We start from the raw sequence: 18,367 nt of genomic DNA, 5'->3' as shown, positions 1-18,367 counted from the left end.
ATGATAACCTGCAGATTACACAGAAACTGGGTAAATATATTTGATTTGATGGACTTGTTAACACAAGTCGAGTCCTTGGAACAAATGTCATGGTTCCATCAAGTCCATTAAACCTTGTGTGTGTTTGGCTTCCATGGTAAAAAGAAAAAATAATAAGGGTTTGAGACAATGTGAATTTTACAGATCAATAATCATATGGACACCATGTGGATTTTTGTCCTGCTTTTGTGGGAGTGACGGTCTGTACTGTCCAGGAAAGGCTTTCTACTAGATTTTGGAGCACTGTTGTGATGTTTGATTGCATTCAGCAACAAAAGCTGGTCAGGATGTTGGATAATCACCCCCCCCCCCAAAAAAAAAAAAAAAAACTCATCCCAAACATATTGAATGGAGCGCCAACCATCATTCCAGAGAAAACAGCCCCACTGTATACCCCTCTAGTCCAGGCCTGGCATTAGGCCTAGTGCCTGTAGGTTCATGTTTATGTGCTCTATTAGCAGTACTTCTCTACAGGGGCCAGTTTGGCACAAACATTTTTTTTTATCAATCTGCACGACCAGCCTGACCATGCTGGTACACCAACACCAGTATGTCCAGCTTGACAATCAGACTGGTCAAGCTGGTCATGCTGGTAGATCAGCTAGTTCATCAAACTCAAATGAAAGCATCCTCTATTATAGCCAAGGGCAGAACTGGTCAACCAGCTCAACCAGCCAGCTGTCCCAGCACCCTAGGGTGTGTTTTCCCCTGATGACCAGCTTCTCAACCACCTTGACCATTCCACCTAAAACCTGCTACCAGCTAAACTGGTGTTGAGCTGTATATTTCAGCGGGGTTTTAATACAATTTAATGAGGATTTAATGTTTTCTGGAATTTTTACTACCTTAACCGTCGATGGTGTCTGGCTGATCTATTTATGTAGCCATTTTAGCAGCTTTAGCTCCAGCCTACATGCTTAACCCAGTCCACACAGACACCTCCACCGCGAAAACAGTGGCGGCCCGATTTTCAGTGCATTTCATGCAGCCTTGCAGCGGCGCGCACCCCCTGCCGAAGCGCGCTCTGGTCACACATGCATCAGCAGCAGGGCTGCTGACGGGAGCGCGCACGCTGTCTCCGCGCGAGCCAGAGCTCTTGGCTCGTCCCTAAGGTTACCTGCACACTCGCACGGAGAGGCAAGCGGGAGCAGGTCGTCGCGAGCAGACGGCAAAAATGGACAGAGTTTTAGGACTCGCCGTGGTGTCGAGCGTTTTGTGCGTTGGCTCCGTGTTGGGGAAATACGTCAGAGGCATCGTCAACACCAAAGAGGTGAGAGATGTGTGTTTAATGCGTGACTCTGTGGCTCTATTTCTCCCTTTAGCATCGGCGAGGCTCCACTAACGCGTATCTGTGTGGAGCTTCATCCACATGCATGTATTAATGCGCGCGCTCGCCCTGCTCTACATCTGGAAACCGCTTGATTTGGGAACCGCGAGCGACCAGCTGAAAAAACGAGGACTTTCCCCCCGATAAATCCATCAGTCTGCTCGCTTGCATTTTCAGCGATGGCTGATTAGGTCTCTTTTTTCACTTGGAGGCCATCGTTACAGGTGTGCGCTGACCTGAATGTCCTTACTGATGCTATTAGCTACAGTAGTTTCTCCCTACTGGATATATGGTGGCTTACTGTAAAACCCTGTAAACAGTCATACTCGACTGTCTGGACTGAACTGCGAGGGCTACGATGTTTACATCGGGTTTAAACTCTGTGAACACACACACACACACACACACACACACACACACACACACACACAGTTCTAACTCAGGCAGACCTCTGGACCTACATGTGTACAGTCTGGATTTAAGCACCTCCACAGCATTACCACATAGGCCTACATGCAATGGAGAAAAGGCTGTGTATCGTCCCTAACAGATGCAGATCAGTTATTTCACACTGGCGAGGCTACTGGTCGCTTTCTCAAGGACACTCATAGCCGAGCTTACGCCTGAATGGCACCTCTGCACTGCTGCTACACAGTTTAGGAACTCACCAGCTGCCGGGGCCTGAAAGCTGTAGCCATGGAAGGACTAAAAAAGTCAGTAAGTAAAAATGTGTAGAGAGTAGAAGTATCGGATATTTTTCATGCACTGTTGGAGTAATTCTCTCAGCTACTGTCCAGGAAGGCTTTCTGCTAGATGTTGGAGCACTGCTGTGAGGATCTGATTGCATTCGGCAACAAGAGCAGTAGCTGGGAGGTCAGGGTGTTGGATGATCACCATCCCACCTCATCCCTAACTTCTCAACTCATCCAAGAAGTATTGGATGGTGCACCATCCTTAATTCCAGAGAGTTCCATTGCCCTACAGCTCAATGCTGTATACCCCTCCGGCCCACACATGGCATTAGGCATGGTGCCAATAGGTTTATGTTTATTTACTCCAGAGAGTCCGATTCTATTGGCAGTACTTCTCTACAGGGACCAGACAAGCAGTGCCATTTAAAGTAGGGGTGTCCACAAACATTTGGACATATAGTGTATTTCACAGAATAAATATACTACATTAATACAATTGTTGTCATTTAGTGGCATTAAAGAAGCAGTTGAATGTATTTATTAAAAGGGGTGTCCACAAACATTTGGACAAATCATTTATTTAGTGGAATTGAGTCACTTCTACTCGTGCAGTGGTTCCTGTGCCACTGGCTGCCGCACAACCCCTTATCATACTCGATCCATGCTTAAAGATATGAGATATGAAGGGGTTAAGAGCTCTCATTTAAGGCTTTTCTCTGATGACTGCATGTCATGTTTTTTGGTGTCAAAGCATGATACAAGTTTAGCCTTTAGTAGCATTTAAAGATTGTAAAAATGAAAGTGTAGGTGTGCAGTCATGGTTAAGAGGTGTGTGGTCAGTCTGTGATGGATGCTGGAAAGAATCATTGATCCAGCTGGATGCTGGAGGGCAGCAGTGTGTTCAGTAATCTGACTGCCTCAGGGAAGATGCTGTTGTCGAGTCTTGTGGTGTTGAGAGTTGTTGCAGGAGTGTGAAGAATGCTTGTGAACGGTGGGAGGGGTCAACCACAATGCTGGTGGCCTTGTGGACGCAGCATTTTTTGGAAGGTGGTCTCGTTAGTGAGTAGAGACCCAGATGATCTTCTCAGCTTTTCTTCCAATCTGCTGAAGGGTCCTGTACTCTGCGATAGTGCAGTTCCCACACCAGACAGTGAGACAGCGTATTATCTCCCTGTAGAAGGTAGTGGGGATGGACGAGGTGAGGTTTGCTCTCTGTGTCCTCCACAGGAGGTTAGGAAGTCACTGCTGGTCTTCCATGGCTAAAGAGGTGGTGTTAGGGGTCTAGGTGAGGTTGCTGGTGATGAGTATGTCTGAAGCTTTTGACTTTCTCCACAGCTGACCTTTTGATGTGCTGATGCGCTTCATGAACAAGCATCTGTTTGGTTTGATCAACATTTAGCAGTAGAGACAGAGACTGATGGAGATAGGCTGACCACTGTGTTACCATAGTATCATCAGCAATAGGATCAAATATTTTTGCGGTCCCCTTTGTGATGCCACAACTGAACTTATCATACAAGGCATAGACTTTGCAAGACTCTGAAGACGTCATGTGGTTCTGGCACCAAGCCTCCATGGATCACATCACTGAGCCTCACTGGTGCCTGTGACCCTGTTGCCGGTTCACTGGTTGTCCTTTCTTGGAGCACTTCTGATAGGTACTGACACTCCACAAGACCTGCCTGCTGTTTTGGAGAGGCTCTGACCCTTTTGCCTAGCCATCACAATTTGGCCCTGGTCACAGTGGCTCAGGTTCTTATGCTTGTCTTGTGCTTGTGTTTTTAACACATCACCTTCAAGAACTGACTGTTCACCTGCTGCCTAATATATCCACCTCTTGACAGAAGCTGCTGAAGATGAAGATAATCACAATTTTCACTTCACCTGTCAGTATCGGTGATGCTATTGCTGATAGATGTACAGTTGTGTCCAAGAGTTTGGGAATTCTTTGCCAAGTTACATATTTTATAGCATTTTTTAAGATTTTTTTTTTAAGCTAATGTACAGTTACTTTAAAAAAAACTTAAAAATCTTAACTAGACATGGTTATTGGTGACACTGTTATTGGGAATTGTCAGCTTATTATAATAAAGCCTTAGGAGTGGCCTTCACAGTTCCCTGACTTGAAAATCCTTGGGTAGATCTTAAGCATGCTGTGCTCGCAAGACAGCCCAAAAATATCACAGAAGCGTTCCGCGAGTTAGAGTGGGAGAAAAGTCCTGTAACAAGAATAGAAAGACTGTCTGCAGAGAAATGACTTTGGAAGCTTTGTGGAAAAATCCTCCTCCAGATTTAAACTGGAGAGCTGTGATTCAAGCAGCAAGCCTAAAAACCAAAACCCTTCCACAGAGAACAGAGAGAGAGTTTCAGTCAGCATCTCCGCTTCCTCACAGTGAATAACCAACTAAAGCCCTTCTTGTCATTCAGGAACAGGTTCCCCAAGAGCCCCCTAGCACATGTAGATGGTACATGCAATGGTAGAGTGTGGATCACAATAAACTATAAACATGATCTTAAAACTGTGTAGCTTTTGGAAAATTGGGGCTAGGGTTAAAAAAAAGAGCTAGAAAAAGACCAAATAGTGTTTATGCAGACAGCCTTTAAGCACAGCTGTGACAAGAGCATACAGTCTAACTTATTATTATACTGTAATTATAATATATATAGTAGATATAACATATCTACTGTCCTGTACTGTAGATATAACCACAACATGAGTAGTTGAGAAAAATTGAGCTACAGGAAATGACGGGCAGGATCGGATATGAACTTGAGGACCTGAGGAACTACGCTGCCCCGATGTAAGGTTTTCTGACATAAGGGAAACAATTTATTTGGAGTGGTCCTTTATAGAAGTTTAATGACCTCTTAACAGAGTATCACACATTAGCAACATATGTGCAGTAGCAGCAGTGAAGGATCTGAATACACTGAGGTTAATATCCTGAAGATGTTTTGTTAATGCATTACTGACATGAAGTAGACTTCCTATGTTACTTGGAATGAGCAACCTAACATAACCTTACCTAAGCCCTAACCCTAACCCTGGGCCTAATCCTCTTTTAGACCCTAATCCTAACCCAAACGTTAAACCAAAACATAATCCTAACCCTCATCCTGACCCTAAATCTAACCCTAACCTCAACCCAAAATCTAATCCAAACCCTCACCCTGACCCTAAATCTAACCCTAACCCAAAATCTAATCCTAACCCTCACCCTGACCCTAAATCTAACCCTAACCCAAAATCTAATCCTAACCCTCACCCTGACCTTAAATCTAACCCTAACCCAAAATCTAATCCTAACCCTCACCCTGACCTTAAATCTAACCCTAACCTCAACCCAAAATCTAATCCAAACCCTCACCCTGACCCTAAATCTAACCCTAACCCAAAATCTAATCCTAACCCTCACCCTGACCCTAAATCTAACCCTAACCCAAAATCTAATCCTAACCCTCACCCTGACCTTAAATCTAACCCTAACCCAAAATCTAATCCTAACCCTCACCCTGACCCTAAATCTAACCCTAACCTCAACCCAAAATCTAATCCTAACCCTCATCCTGACCCTAAATCTAACCCTAACCCAAAATCTAATCCTAACCCTCACCCTGACCCTAAATCTAACCCTAACCTCAACCCAAAATCTAATCCTAACCCTCACCCTGACCTTAAATCTAACCCTAAACTAAAATCTAATCCTAACCCTCACCCTGACCTTAAATCTAACCCTAACCTAAAATCTAATCCTAACCCTCACCCTGACCCTAAATCTAACCCTAACCTCAACCCAAAATCTAATCCTAACCCTCACCCTGACCCTAAATCTAACCCTAACTTCAACCTAAAATCTAATCCTAACCCTCACCCTGACCCTAAATCTAACCCTAACCTCAACCCAAAATCTAATCCTAACCCTCACCCTGACCCTAAATCTAACCCTAACCCTAACCCAAAATCTAATCCTAACCCTCACCCTGACCCTAAATCTAACCCTAACCCTAACCCAAAATCTAATCCTAACCCTCACCCTGACCCTAAATCTAACCCTAACCCAAAATCTAATCCTAACCCTCACCCTGACCCAAAATCTAATCCTAACCTTCATCCTGACCCTAAATCTAACCCTAACCTCAACCCAAAATCTAATCCTAACCCTCACCCTGACCCTAAATCTAACCCTAACCCTAACCCAAAATCTAATCCTAACCCTCACCCTGACCCTAAATCTAACCCTAACCCTAACCCAAAATCTAATCCTAACCCTCACCCTGACCCTAAATCTAACCCTAACCCAAAATCTAATCCTAACCCTCACCCTGACCCAAAATCTAATCCTAACCCTCACCCTGACCCTAAATCTAACCCTAACCTCAACCCAAAATCTAATCCTAACCCTCACCCTGACCCTAAATCTAACCCTAACCCTAACCCAAAATCTAATCCTAACCCTCACCCTGACCCTAAATCTAACCCTAACCCTAACCCAAAATCTAATCCTAACCCTCACCCTGACCCTAAATCTAACCCTAACCCAAAATCTAATCCTAACCCTCACCCTGACCCAAAATCTAATCCTAACCTTCATCCTGACCCTAAATCTAACCCTAACCTCAACCCAAAATCTAATCCTAACCCTCACCCTGACCCTAAATCTAACCCTAACCCTAACCCAAAATCTAATCCTAACCCTCACCCTGACCCTAAATCTAACCCTAACCCTAACCCAAAATCTAATCCTAACCCTCACCCTGACCCTAAATCTAACCCTAACCCAAAATCTAATCCTAACCCTCACCCTGACCCAAAATCTAATCCTAACCCTCACCCTGACCCTAAATCTAACCCTAACCTCAACCCAAAATCTAATCCTAACCCTCACCCTGACCCTAAATCTAACCCTAACCCAAAATCTAATCCTAACCCTCATCCTGGCTATTAATTAAGCTCCAGTTCCAGACTGGTTTCAGCAGCAGAGGGGTACAGTTGAGCTTTGGACCAGTGCATCTGTGTACTCTGGAGTGGGGAAATTCCCAATTACTCCATTACTCCAGAATTATTTGCACAGTGTTCAGAGCAGCTACAGGGTTCCAAAAACAGACAAAATAGAGATGCAAGGTTTTCACTGGACAGCAGCGATATACTGATGAAGAAAATTCAAGCAGCTTACGGTAATGATTTTCAGAGCATGGAAGGGTTTCAGAGCAGTTTGAAGGCTGTAGTTCAGGTATTGATATGAAGACTTGTGGATAGGAGAATGCAGTATAACTTTATCTCTTGATTTTCAAGCTTGTGAGATGACTCGTCTGTCCTCTCATATTGGAAAGTGGCTTTGCTGTTAAAGACTATTCTGGCCTCAAACTACCATCTTCTATGTGCAGTTAAAAACCATGTATATGCTAAAGCTTGAACAAGCTCTGTTTTTATCTCACGGTTGTTTTTATCTCACCAAAGACACCCAGTTACTCTCTCCCTCTGCTATCGCTCATTCACCCAGTCACTCACGCAGTGGGTTAATCACCTGTTCAATGACTTATTTACCAAGTAAACCCTCACTCCTCGTTCACTCACACTTGGCGTTCACTTGGGCTGCTTGGCCCAAAATTGACCTTGTGAAAGCAAGGGATTTCAGCTCAAGCACTCACTTCAGCATTGCTCTCTCGAACCAGGAAAGAGCAGCAGGGTTCCTCTCACCTTTTAGATGTAAGCGAGGTGCTAGACTGGGATGGCTATGTTTTCAAGCATGCTGATGATGCTGTGTGGACTGTCTAGTCCGAGATAAGGGTTCTGCCCTTACAGAAAGATCACATGACATTTGTAGAGCACTATTTGTTGATCATTTGTTACATCTCATTCATTAATTGATTTGTGTGTTATTTTATGTCAACTGTTGTTACCTGCAATCACATACACTATTATGGACAAAAGTATTTGGACACATGCTCAATCAAGGATATTAAAGAAGAGTTTATCTTGCTTTTGTTGAAGTAACTGTCTGTACTGTCTGGAGAAGGCTTCTACTACATCTTGGAGCATTGATGTGAGGATTTGATTGCATTCAGGTACCTGTCAAGAGCATTTTGGTGAAGTCAGGATGTTGGATGATCACCACCCCACCTCATCCCTAACTCCCAAACTAATCCCAAAAGTACTGGATGGAGCACCATCCATCATTCCAGAGTACACAGTTTCACTGCTCCACAGCTCAATGCAGGGCTTTATACCCCTCTAGCCCATGCCTGGCATTCGGCATGGTGCCAATAGGTTCATGTTTATTTGCTCCAGAGAGTTCTATTCTATTGGCAGTACTAAACTATAGGGACTTTGCTTCCTACTGGTGTCTCCTAGTTTTGCATATTTGTCACAATTCATTGTTTTAGATCTTTACATTTTAATGTAAGACAAAGACAAACCTTGAGTTTAAAAATTTAAGTAAAAATTTAGTAAAAACAATATCTTTACACGTTTAAATCATTTCATTTTCTGAAAGGAAAAAGTTATTCAACACTAATTGATCCTAAGTGGAGAAGGTAACTGCCCCTTCAGTGACTCAATTAATCAGTTTAGTTCAGAATTGGAATCAATTAAACAAGCCTTACCCAGACTGATTACTGTCGCTGATTCTAAGCATCACTCAAAATGAGAAGAAGGCGGGAGGGTCTTAACAAGCAGCCATGGTCTCGCATTTGCCAAAAAAACAACTTGGTGACCCACAAGCTTTTCGGAATGATCTTCTGCAGAGGCCTGGAAGCAAGATGAGTGTAAAACTGAAGTGTGAGTGTGTCTATCTCTAAATAAATTAAGGGTTTAGTGTGATTGAATCTCATTGACAGTGGCAGTATCTTAAATGGGCAGTAGGATGGTGGACTGGCGATGCAGGAATTATGTTATGTGAATACAGGAGTTATGATTCAAAATGTACTATAAGTACTATAAGCAATATATTATATATCAAATTTGAGGAAATAGTATAAAAACTCCCCCATATACATAAAATCAGAGTAAAAGAAAAGTTTACTTACTGCAGTCAGAACAGTGGGGTCTGAAGAAAGTGCTACCTAGCAGTCAGGATTTACAGGGTTTATCAGAACAGTATTACACTGAAGTGTATCAGTATTTTCTTACACCCTTAATGGGCAGTTCATGCTTGAAATTCCTGCTGTGGGACTAAATAAAAGGAATTCTGCAAAAGAGTGACCAAAACTGATCTCCCTGTGAAGGAATTGTGTTTGTGCTTGATTTTAAAAGGAAAGGAAAGGAAAGGAAAGCACACTTTATGGGCATTTCACAGCAGAACAACGGAATTCAGCCTCTGCAAATCTATCAATAAACCAACCTTTATTGAAACTCAGAGTACATTAAGGGTTATACTCTTATTTACAGAGTAGCTGAGCTGATACATAAAATATAGATTAGCAAATGAAAATAGAGGAATGTATGTAATATAAAAACAGTAAGATATGAAACAATTAAGTATTATTTCAGTTATAATAATTAAAAAATAAAAGGTTTACGCCATAAAAATGGTAAAATAATAAAAAGATAAAAATCAATAAGAGTGAAGACTTAAGACTAAAAACATTAGTGAGACAGTAGCTAAAAAATAATAAATAAAAGAATAGTATGTTATATGAAAGCTAAAGAGACAACTAAAACATGAATGTTGAGGGAGGAGAAAGGCGTTAAGGTGTTAGACCACTTACCTATACTTAATAGATTAAGCAAATGAGCGAAGATCATTCGTATGCATTAACACATAGATGTTTTAGTCGACTTTCGGTTGGGGGGGGTTGTGTCCCCCTGAGAAGCACCACCATGACTTTATGAACTGGATTTAAATACCAGCAACATGTACTTTTTCTTTCCCTAGAAGAACATCTGTAATGGGACTTACCTCCTCAGTGCTGGGATCTAGCTGGTTGCACAGCAGCCTGTCCGTAGTGCAACGCGATTGTTTATGTTGCTGGTGTAACTGGAATCATTGATGCTGGGATCTTGCCATTCTTTTCTAATGGCTGGGCCTCAGGTGTTCTAGACGGTTGACCAGCAGTTGTTCTTGGTCTGCTGTGCCACCAGTGCTGTACCAATGGGAGATGTCTTGTTTCTTTGGAGCTCCCCATGCCTAGTCACTACACTGGTCACTGTGGCCTGTATTGTCCAGTCTCTCTCATGTCAGGACTGTAGTTGGGCCAGATGTTAGATCGTAGAAGACTGGGGAGAATCTTTTGCCTTCCTGTCTCTTTCTGGTATGGCCTCTAAGTCAGGCCACTGTGGCTGAAGATTGTGAGTGTATCTTGGGAGCTTTGGTTGTTATGGTTGACAGCCCATAAAGAGCTGTGCAGAGCTACAGCCTGTGGCTGTAATCGGTGTTGCTCTGTAGTTGAGCTGGGCAGGAAAGTGGTTTTCAAGGAATAGGATCTTGTTTGCTGTTTGCACAACCCTTTCCGCCTCCCCGTTGGGCTGAGGCTTTTGAGGTGAGGAAGCGACGTGCTCAAAATGATATTCTCTGCTACAATTGTGGACTCGGGAGGCTCATTGTCTCTAATGAGCTGTTACGGGATACCATGACATGCAAACATGCATTTCATCTAACTTGATGGAATTTGGGGTATCTAAAATGCCAAAGTCTGTTTGGCAACTCTGTTTTCAGTGGGATTTCTGTGCAGAGTATAGATATAGGGGGTGCTGGGGGTCCAATTCTGAATTCTGCGGTCCTTGAAATTATGTTTAAGAAAATATTATGGCATTATATATCCATTAAATAGATGCTTAAGTATGAATTCAGGGAAGTGTTGTTGTTACTGTGTTGTATTTTAGCCTGCTTTACTAATTAACTACCCTTGTCATCATGAAAATGCTCTAAATCTACCGTTTTGGGCGAGTGTGTTGGCTATCAGCCAACACTGGAGCATAGAGACCCTCACTTGTAGTGTTAACTCTGACAGTGATCGCACTGCATCTTCTAATTGTTGATGTCTATGCTTATTCCTGCTCACATATCTGGCAATTTAGCACGTTTGCTTCATTTAGCTAGTCATTGATGGCCTGTGTAAATCCTATTAAGCTTCTTCTTTACTGAAATTGGTTGAATTACACATTTCTGCCTGTGCAGTAGCACTCTATTAGACTCACTCAGCAGTCCCCTTTGACTGTGATATTGCTGACCTATTAGTGCCACAGAGTTGCAGTGTTTTGTGTGGTCTGTCTTCTCGTCGTCCTTACCTAACCTTGTCTATTCAGTGTGTTCCCCCATGCTTGCCACATTAGCTTAAACTTCTTCCTCCACATTGTGTTGTGACAGTGTGTCTGTGATGAGGAGATTTGTCCCTGGAAGGTATTTTGGCTCTACAGCAAATGCACTGGCATTGTGTAGTGGAACCTCATCGAAGGTCTTGTAGTTTTTTGCAACACCAAAGGCTTGTGGTCTGGGAGTACACTGTTGTGGTCAGACGTTTACAGACGCTCATCATGTGACTCACATGAACGTAATGGCGATGTTAGGCTTGAACGTTTCCTATCTGGGGCATCTTTAAACGAACAGAACAGAAATGTAGTGCATGTTTAAGTAGTATAAATAGTAGATGACTTTGCTTGGGGTAAAAGGTTGAGGTGCAGTATAGCCGGGTTTCTGTTCAACACCATCACAGAGATCCATGACAATGACAAGGATATGTTGTGCAGCAAACTCCCACCAACCAAAGTGAAGATGAATGGAGAATGTTCAATATTCCGAGTGGATCACATGCCTTTGTCTAAAATTATAGAAGATGAATTAGAAACAAACCGAAAATAATGGAAAACAAACAAACAGTATTTTATTATTGAGTCAGCAAGACTGCATAAACAGTGCGAAATCTACACTGATTACAGCAGTACCAGATACTGTTTCTGTCCTTTTGTCACGTTCTCTCAGATCGATGTGCAGTTAGCTAGCTGAAGAGATTGTAGCTGGGTTAGTTTTTAACCTTGTGTAGATGGAGCACCATCATTCCAGAAAGCACAGTTCCACAGCACCACAGTTCAATACTAGGGGGGTTCACACCCCTCTAGCCCATGCCTGGCATTAGGCAGGGTTCACTGATGGGACATGTAGTTTATTTGCAGGTATCCTGGACAACAGAACATTCAGCACCATGTGCAAGCCCTGAACTTCTGCTGGTCACGTAGCAGTTTTGGGGTTTTAGAATTGTTCAGTCTTACAGCTCTGTTTTGTTTTCCTTTCAATGAAGAGAAAACTGAGGTTTCAGGGTTTCAGTTCCGTATACCGAGCTCTCATTATTCAACCATGCTAGGATATTTTTAATTGATATCACATTAATTTGAAGAGAATGGAAAAGTGCTCCCCTCAAAGCGAGTTTAAAAGCAAATTCCATGATTATCCCAACAGAATACAGTGTCCCAAGTTAACATATGGATTGCAAAGTCAGGAATCACTCAATGATAATTATTTACTAAAGTTGACATCTTGTAACTCTGACATTCGTTTTGTTGTTTCTAAATGAATTTGCTTGAGTAAGCAGCAAAAAACATGTGTGTGTGTGTGTGTGTGTGTGTGTGTGAGTATGTGAGTGAGCATGTAAGTGTATTTATATGCTGTCTATTGTGCAACCACAGTAATAAATCATTCAGAGCCACAGCGGAGTTAAGGTGACATGAGTAGTTGATTAGTGATTAATTCTTAATGAGCCTTAGCGAGGAGAGAGAGAGGAGAGGAGGTGTTTTTATTTATTTATTTTTAAAAAAACAAGTTTTAGGACAAATCTTAGGGTCGGGGGTTTAAACACAACACAAAATGAACCATCGTCTGCCGCCAGTCTTTGCATGGACAACTACTAATTCAAAATCAATACTGTGACAAGAGTTTGAGAATTGATACAGTATTGCAAAATATAATATCACAATACTTCGAGATAGCAAGATGTTCTTACACCCCTAGTTTAAAAGCTTCGCCCATCAAAGGTGCCTTGGTTTGCGTGCTAAAGTCTGTTCAAAAGATGCCAGAGATGATGACAGTCCCTGCCCTACATAGGCTTGGAAGATGTGTGTGCTCCAGTCATAATTGATTATTCAAATGGGACTCAACAGCTTCCGCTCACTTCCTTGTGGGAGGCTGGAAAGTGCTCGCAGAACAGCAAAAATAGATACATTTATAAAACACTTTATAATTATAAGCTCCTCCATCTCTTGCTTTGCTTACCTGTGGTTGTAAAACAGTAAAAATGCTGAAATATTAATATTGTTTTTCTGCACATAATTGCAAAAGTATTTGGACACCTGCGCATTCATTGTTTCTTGTGAAATCGGGTATTAAAAAGAGTGTGTCCTGCTTTTATTAGAGTAACTGCCTAAATTTTCTGCCTAAAATTTGACTAGATTTTGAAGCATTGCTGGGTGGATTTGATTGTATTAAGTGACAAAAGTGTTAGTGAGTTCAGGATGTTGAGTGATTAGCACCCCATCCCATCCCCAACTCCCCAGCTCATCTCAAAAGTATTGAATGGAGCACCAACCAACATTCCAGAGAAACACAGTTCCACTGCTCCACAGCGCAAAGGTGGTGGGCTTTAAACCCCTCTAGCCCATGCCTGGCATTAGACATGGTTTACTGATGGGAAATGTAGTTTACTTGCAGGTATCCTGGCCAAACATTTAGCACCATACGCTAACCCTGAGGTTCTGCTGGCCGTGAGTGTCAGAGTGTGAGATCATGATTTAGCGTGACCAGTCAGACAGTCTGGGTGACTGGGTTGATTAGCTATAGACAAGGAGCTGTCAAATGTCTTTTTTAAAATAATGGATGAAGCTATTAGATTTACAGTAGATCAGACAATCAATTTGATTGCATTGTAAGTATTGTAAGAAATAAAAAACTACTGGATCTACTGTAGGCCTAAAAATGCATAATCCTGAAATATCCATAGAAGAAGCATAATGCAAACTTTGACTTAGCATCTCATTCTTTCCTAAGAGGTTTGTGTAGCATGACTAGTGGCAGACTAGGGTTTTATTTTCCTGACTAGGCAAGTATACTATGCTACACCAATAAGAGTCCTTGGACATGATTCCTAACACTACATTCATCTACCTGTGTAACATGATATAAATGTGAGTTGCTCTGGATAAAAGCATCAGACAAATACCCTGAATGTAAAGGTGGGACAGCAGATCCATTGATATACAGTTCAAACACAGTAATGATTATTGTACATATCGTACATGTCACCATAGTTGGAGGAGGAGAGGAATTTCAGTAATCTGCTCTTAGCGTTTTTTAACATCCTTATCCAGAGAAACGTCTCGCTTATGTAGCTCCACTGAAGTTGGTGCAATGGGTGCTAGGGAGGCTCTTAGCAAAATTAGCTCTTAGGCTAACATCTTACGTGATAGTCTCACAAACACCTGACATGTCCACTGCATCAGATCCTCATACCTGAGATTGTCCTCCACAAAATAGTGAGAGCAGATGCTCTAAATCAGTGTCCCTCAACCCTCGTCCTGGAGGCACCTTACCCTGCACGTTTCCCTGCTCCCAACACACCTAATTAAACCAATCAGCTCTTTAACAAGTCCTTTCAGAGCTGCAGTGGTGGGTCAAGGCAGGGAATCCACTAAAATGTGCAGGGCAGTGTGCCTCCAGGACCAGCTTAAATAGCCTGTTGGGTTAGCACAGCTAACACCTTTAAGGTCCTTTATGAATAGTGTCCACAGCAGCAGCCTGTAGAAATGAGAACTATTAGAATGAAACTTGAACATGACGGCAGAAAAACGAAATCTTGGCGGAATGAGGTGGATAGAGAGAAAAATGCAGCTCCGTCTGTTGGATACTGGATGTCCAGACCTCAGCTGGTGGACACAGGTGATCTTTTTAAACACTGGAAGGTTAACTGAAAGGTCTCAGTCCTTGGATACCAATCCATACTCAATGGTTGCTGTAACAATACAATGTGCACTATTTTTTCATTTCCCGCCCCCCTCCCTCCCATGTGCAATTAAGGGTCAATTTGCAGTTATCTGTAAATAATATTGTTTTTCCTAGAAGTTTTTGACTTCTATTATTTTTTTTATTGTGCTGATACTTGTAACTTATCTACTTTTTGCATCTGAATGTCTTGCTATCCCTTTGCTGCTGAGAATTTCCCCACTGTGGGACTAATAAAGGATTGTCTTATCTTATCGTATCTTATCTTATAAACGTCTACCTATTTTGTCCAGTTAGCTGGTGTACGGTTCAAGGACTGTGATAAAGAAACTTTGCTGAAGTTTGTGTTTATCCGTCCATATTTTTTGGTGTTGGGTCCCTTAAAGCCTAGCAGTGACCCTTTTTTGTGTTAAAGACCCCTGCAACTTAGCCATGCCTGATACACTTATGGCAGTGTGTGCAGTGCTGGTATGTCAGTGTCACTACTGTGTGGAGGTCCGCCATCCAGATAATATCTGGCCAGCAGTGGTACTGTGGTCAGGCACCGATAAACACTGATCACTGATAAATGGAGTAGAGCAGAGTTACTCAATCCTATCTGCAAGGGCCGGGTGTGGTGGCAGGTTGTCATTTCGATCATCTGTTGAAGCACATTTGATTTCACTTGTTTAATCAGTTAGTCTCGGCCTTTAAACAGCTGGTTGTGTGTTCTCCTGCTTTGTTGAAATGAGGATTTTCCCAGGATGATGATGATGATGATGATGATGATGATGACAACTCAGTGAGGCCTACTGCTGTTTGGACTCATGAGACCTAATGAGCTTTTAACCTTGGTTTAATAAGCTGTAGACATTAAACCAGTAAGTGAATATACTGGACTGGGAGTGCAATTTCTGACATAACTTAGTTGCAGTGTTGTTCAGTTCAGGGAATCACTGAATCACATGGCACTCTTTATTTGTCTGTAGGCTTGTTCATATGACCGTAATAGGTCTTTTAAAGAAATGGAAGTGTCTTGGGGTAGTGTATCACTCCTAAATCCTAATCCTAACCAGAACCCAAATGTCTAACAATGCATCAGATTTCAAAATGCTTTTGAGATTTGAAACTGGACAAACCAAAACCACAAGGATTAAACTGGTAGGCCTAATCAATGCAAGAAAACAATGCATTGTTTAAAATTACAAAGTTGTTAGGGACAGGGTACTGTTTTATATATATGTTTTTGGCTTAGGTGGAAATATGTAAAAGATACACTATATGGACAAAAGTATTGGGACACCTGCCCATTCATTGTCTCTTTCTAGTTTATTCTGCGGATGTTGGATTAACTGTTTTCGGGGAAGGTGTTTTACTAGGAGCATTGCTGTGAGGATATGATTGCATTCAGCGACAAAAATATTGTTGAGATCAGGATGTTTGATGATCACCACCCCACCTCATCTCTAACTCTTGGACTTATAGTGTATGCTTTTTACATTGTGGCCAAATCTCATGAAATATGAATTCTTTTAAAACTAGCCTACACTTACTGGTTTCCACAGAATAATCTACTCCAGCTTTAAGATTCTGTTGGTTCCTTGACTGGCATTTCGTGTTAAAAAAAAGCGTGAAAGATCTTAAACTTTCTGCTGTTGTTAAGGAAATGTAGCATAGGGAAGGTGATTACTTAAAAACTGTAACATCAGCGCCATAAAAGCGGCGTCACGGTTTAACAGTGCTACACTGCATGAGTTGTGCTACACAGGATTGTGGGATGTGACCTGCCTTCATTCAAGATTCACATCATCCAGTGTCACAGTAAAGCATGATCCATTATTTAAGATTCTAACCACACTGACTGCAGGCAGTTCTCTCATCTGAAGTGTGGTAAGTGATACTGCACTAACAGATACAGACTAGCAGATGCGTCCATTTTAAGGGAAATTGAGGTGAGTAATGTAGGATTTTTTGATTTAGACTCTTACTCTTTTTACTCTTAGCGTCCTTCTTTCTCTAAGAGTCCACAAATTCACTATGGGCAGATTACACGAAAGTGGAACTCAGGAACACTACACACCAACACCAAGCCTCATCCCAACTGTGAAGCATGGTGGAGGGAGCCTCATGGCCCGGACACCTTGCACTCATTCACTGAATTCACAACAATGAATTCAAAGGTGTATTAGAACACTTTACAGGAGAACGTGGCCACCTTTACAGGGATGAATATTCCAATATTCTACCCCAGAATTGTGCAAATCTTATTTGTGACTGCAGCTTAAGGGGATCTACAGTAGGGGTGGGCGATATGGTAAAAATATTATGTCACGAAATTTAAATAAATTTTTATGGTACACATATTTTTATGCACCGACAATGCAAAATGTAGCAGTGGCAGATTTTAAAAACTGCGATCTAAAAGTGGTACTTTGTACAATGTTTTTTACAAAGTTTTCAGCACTAATTACACTTTTGTAGCCTTAGGCAGGAAATGTGCAGTTGGTCAGTGTTTTTTAAGCACTGACAATATCCACAATATGTTATATTATATTGCCCACCACTAATCTACAGTTTATTACATTCAGGGGTTCACTTTCTTATTCCAGCCTGCACTTTGGATGTTTACTCAATGTGCTCAATAAAAGCCAGTACAAACAGTACAACTGTGACTTAAGATTTTATTTTATTTTATTATTATTAACCAATGCAGAAGTGCAGGTATTTTGCTTGATTCGACATATTGTGAAACATAATACATCAAAATGTGAAATGGAATATTTTATGTGATTTTTTATTTTTTCCAATATTATAACATTAATAAAACATTCCATTTCAACAGGGGTGTGCAAAGTATTACTTAATATCTGGTCAAAAACAAAAATATTGCCAATGCCCATACAGCCAAATGAATGTCTGTAATGTGTTCACTTGTAGCATTTGTTAATGAGAAAGAAGAAGAAGGCCAGACAGGACAGACATTTAGTCTACAAATCTGAAGGACAGCACAACAACTCTCAGGAAAGGAATGTTCAGGGCTTGTATTGAAGAGAAGAGTTGGGGAGAACAGCTGAGCTGATAAAAGTATGTCTTAAATAAGACATAAGAAGAGTTGTTGACTCTGTTGGTTTCTATGGCAGCTGCAACGTTCGGCATGTGGCCGTTGCTATGACAGTATAAAGAAATTACGTTTTTGTCCTCAGTGTGGGTGGGGACTTGTCTGATTGCTTACTATGGCTGACTGACCTCACCGTATGTGTATGTGTGTGTATGTGTGAGAGAGAGAGAGTGCATGAGCGAGCAAGCAAACCAAGAAACGTAGTACCCTTATCTCTTACTCTGATCGGGTTGGGCTGAGTTTTTGGTCAAGGAGGCACGGAGAAGAGGTCTTTTGTCCAGGGGGCTTT

At 41.8% G+C, this 18,367-nt stretch overlaps 1 protein-coding gene across 1 annotated transcript in view; it reads left to right on the top strand.

The window, feature by feature from the left end:
• The first annotated feature begins 1,051 nt into the window (after window positions 1-1,051).
• tmem145 (transmembrane protein 145) overlaps window positions 1,052-18,367 on the top strand; it is a 51,129-nt gene continuing 33,813 nt past the window's right edge. Inside the window, exon 1 of the mRNA XM_072691745.1 lies at window positions 1,052-1,309. Within this exon, the coding sequence (XP_072547846.1) occupies window positions 1,214-1,309 (96 nt within the window). The 5' untranslated portion in view covers window positions 1,052-1,213. The remainder of the gene's footprint in view (window positions 1,310-18,367) is intronic.

This window comes from Salminus brasiliensis, chromosome 1 (genome assembly GCF_030463535.1).
Source record: "Salminus brasiliensis chromosome 1, fSalBra1.hap2, whole genome shotgun sequence".
Lineage (NCBI taxonomy): Eukaryota > Metazoa > Chordata > Actinopteri > Characiformes > Bryconidae > Salminus > Salminus brasiliensis.
This window is presented reverse-complemented; position numbering and strand designations above follow the sequence as displayed.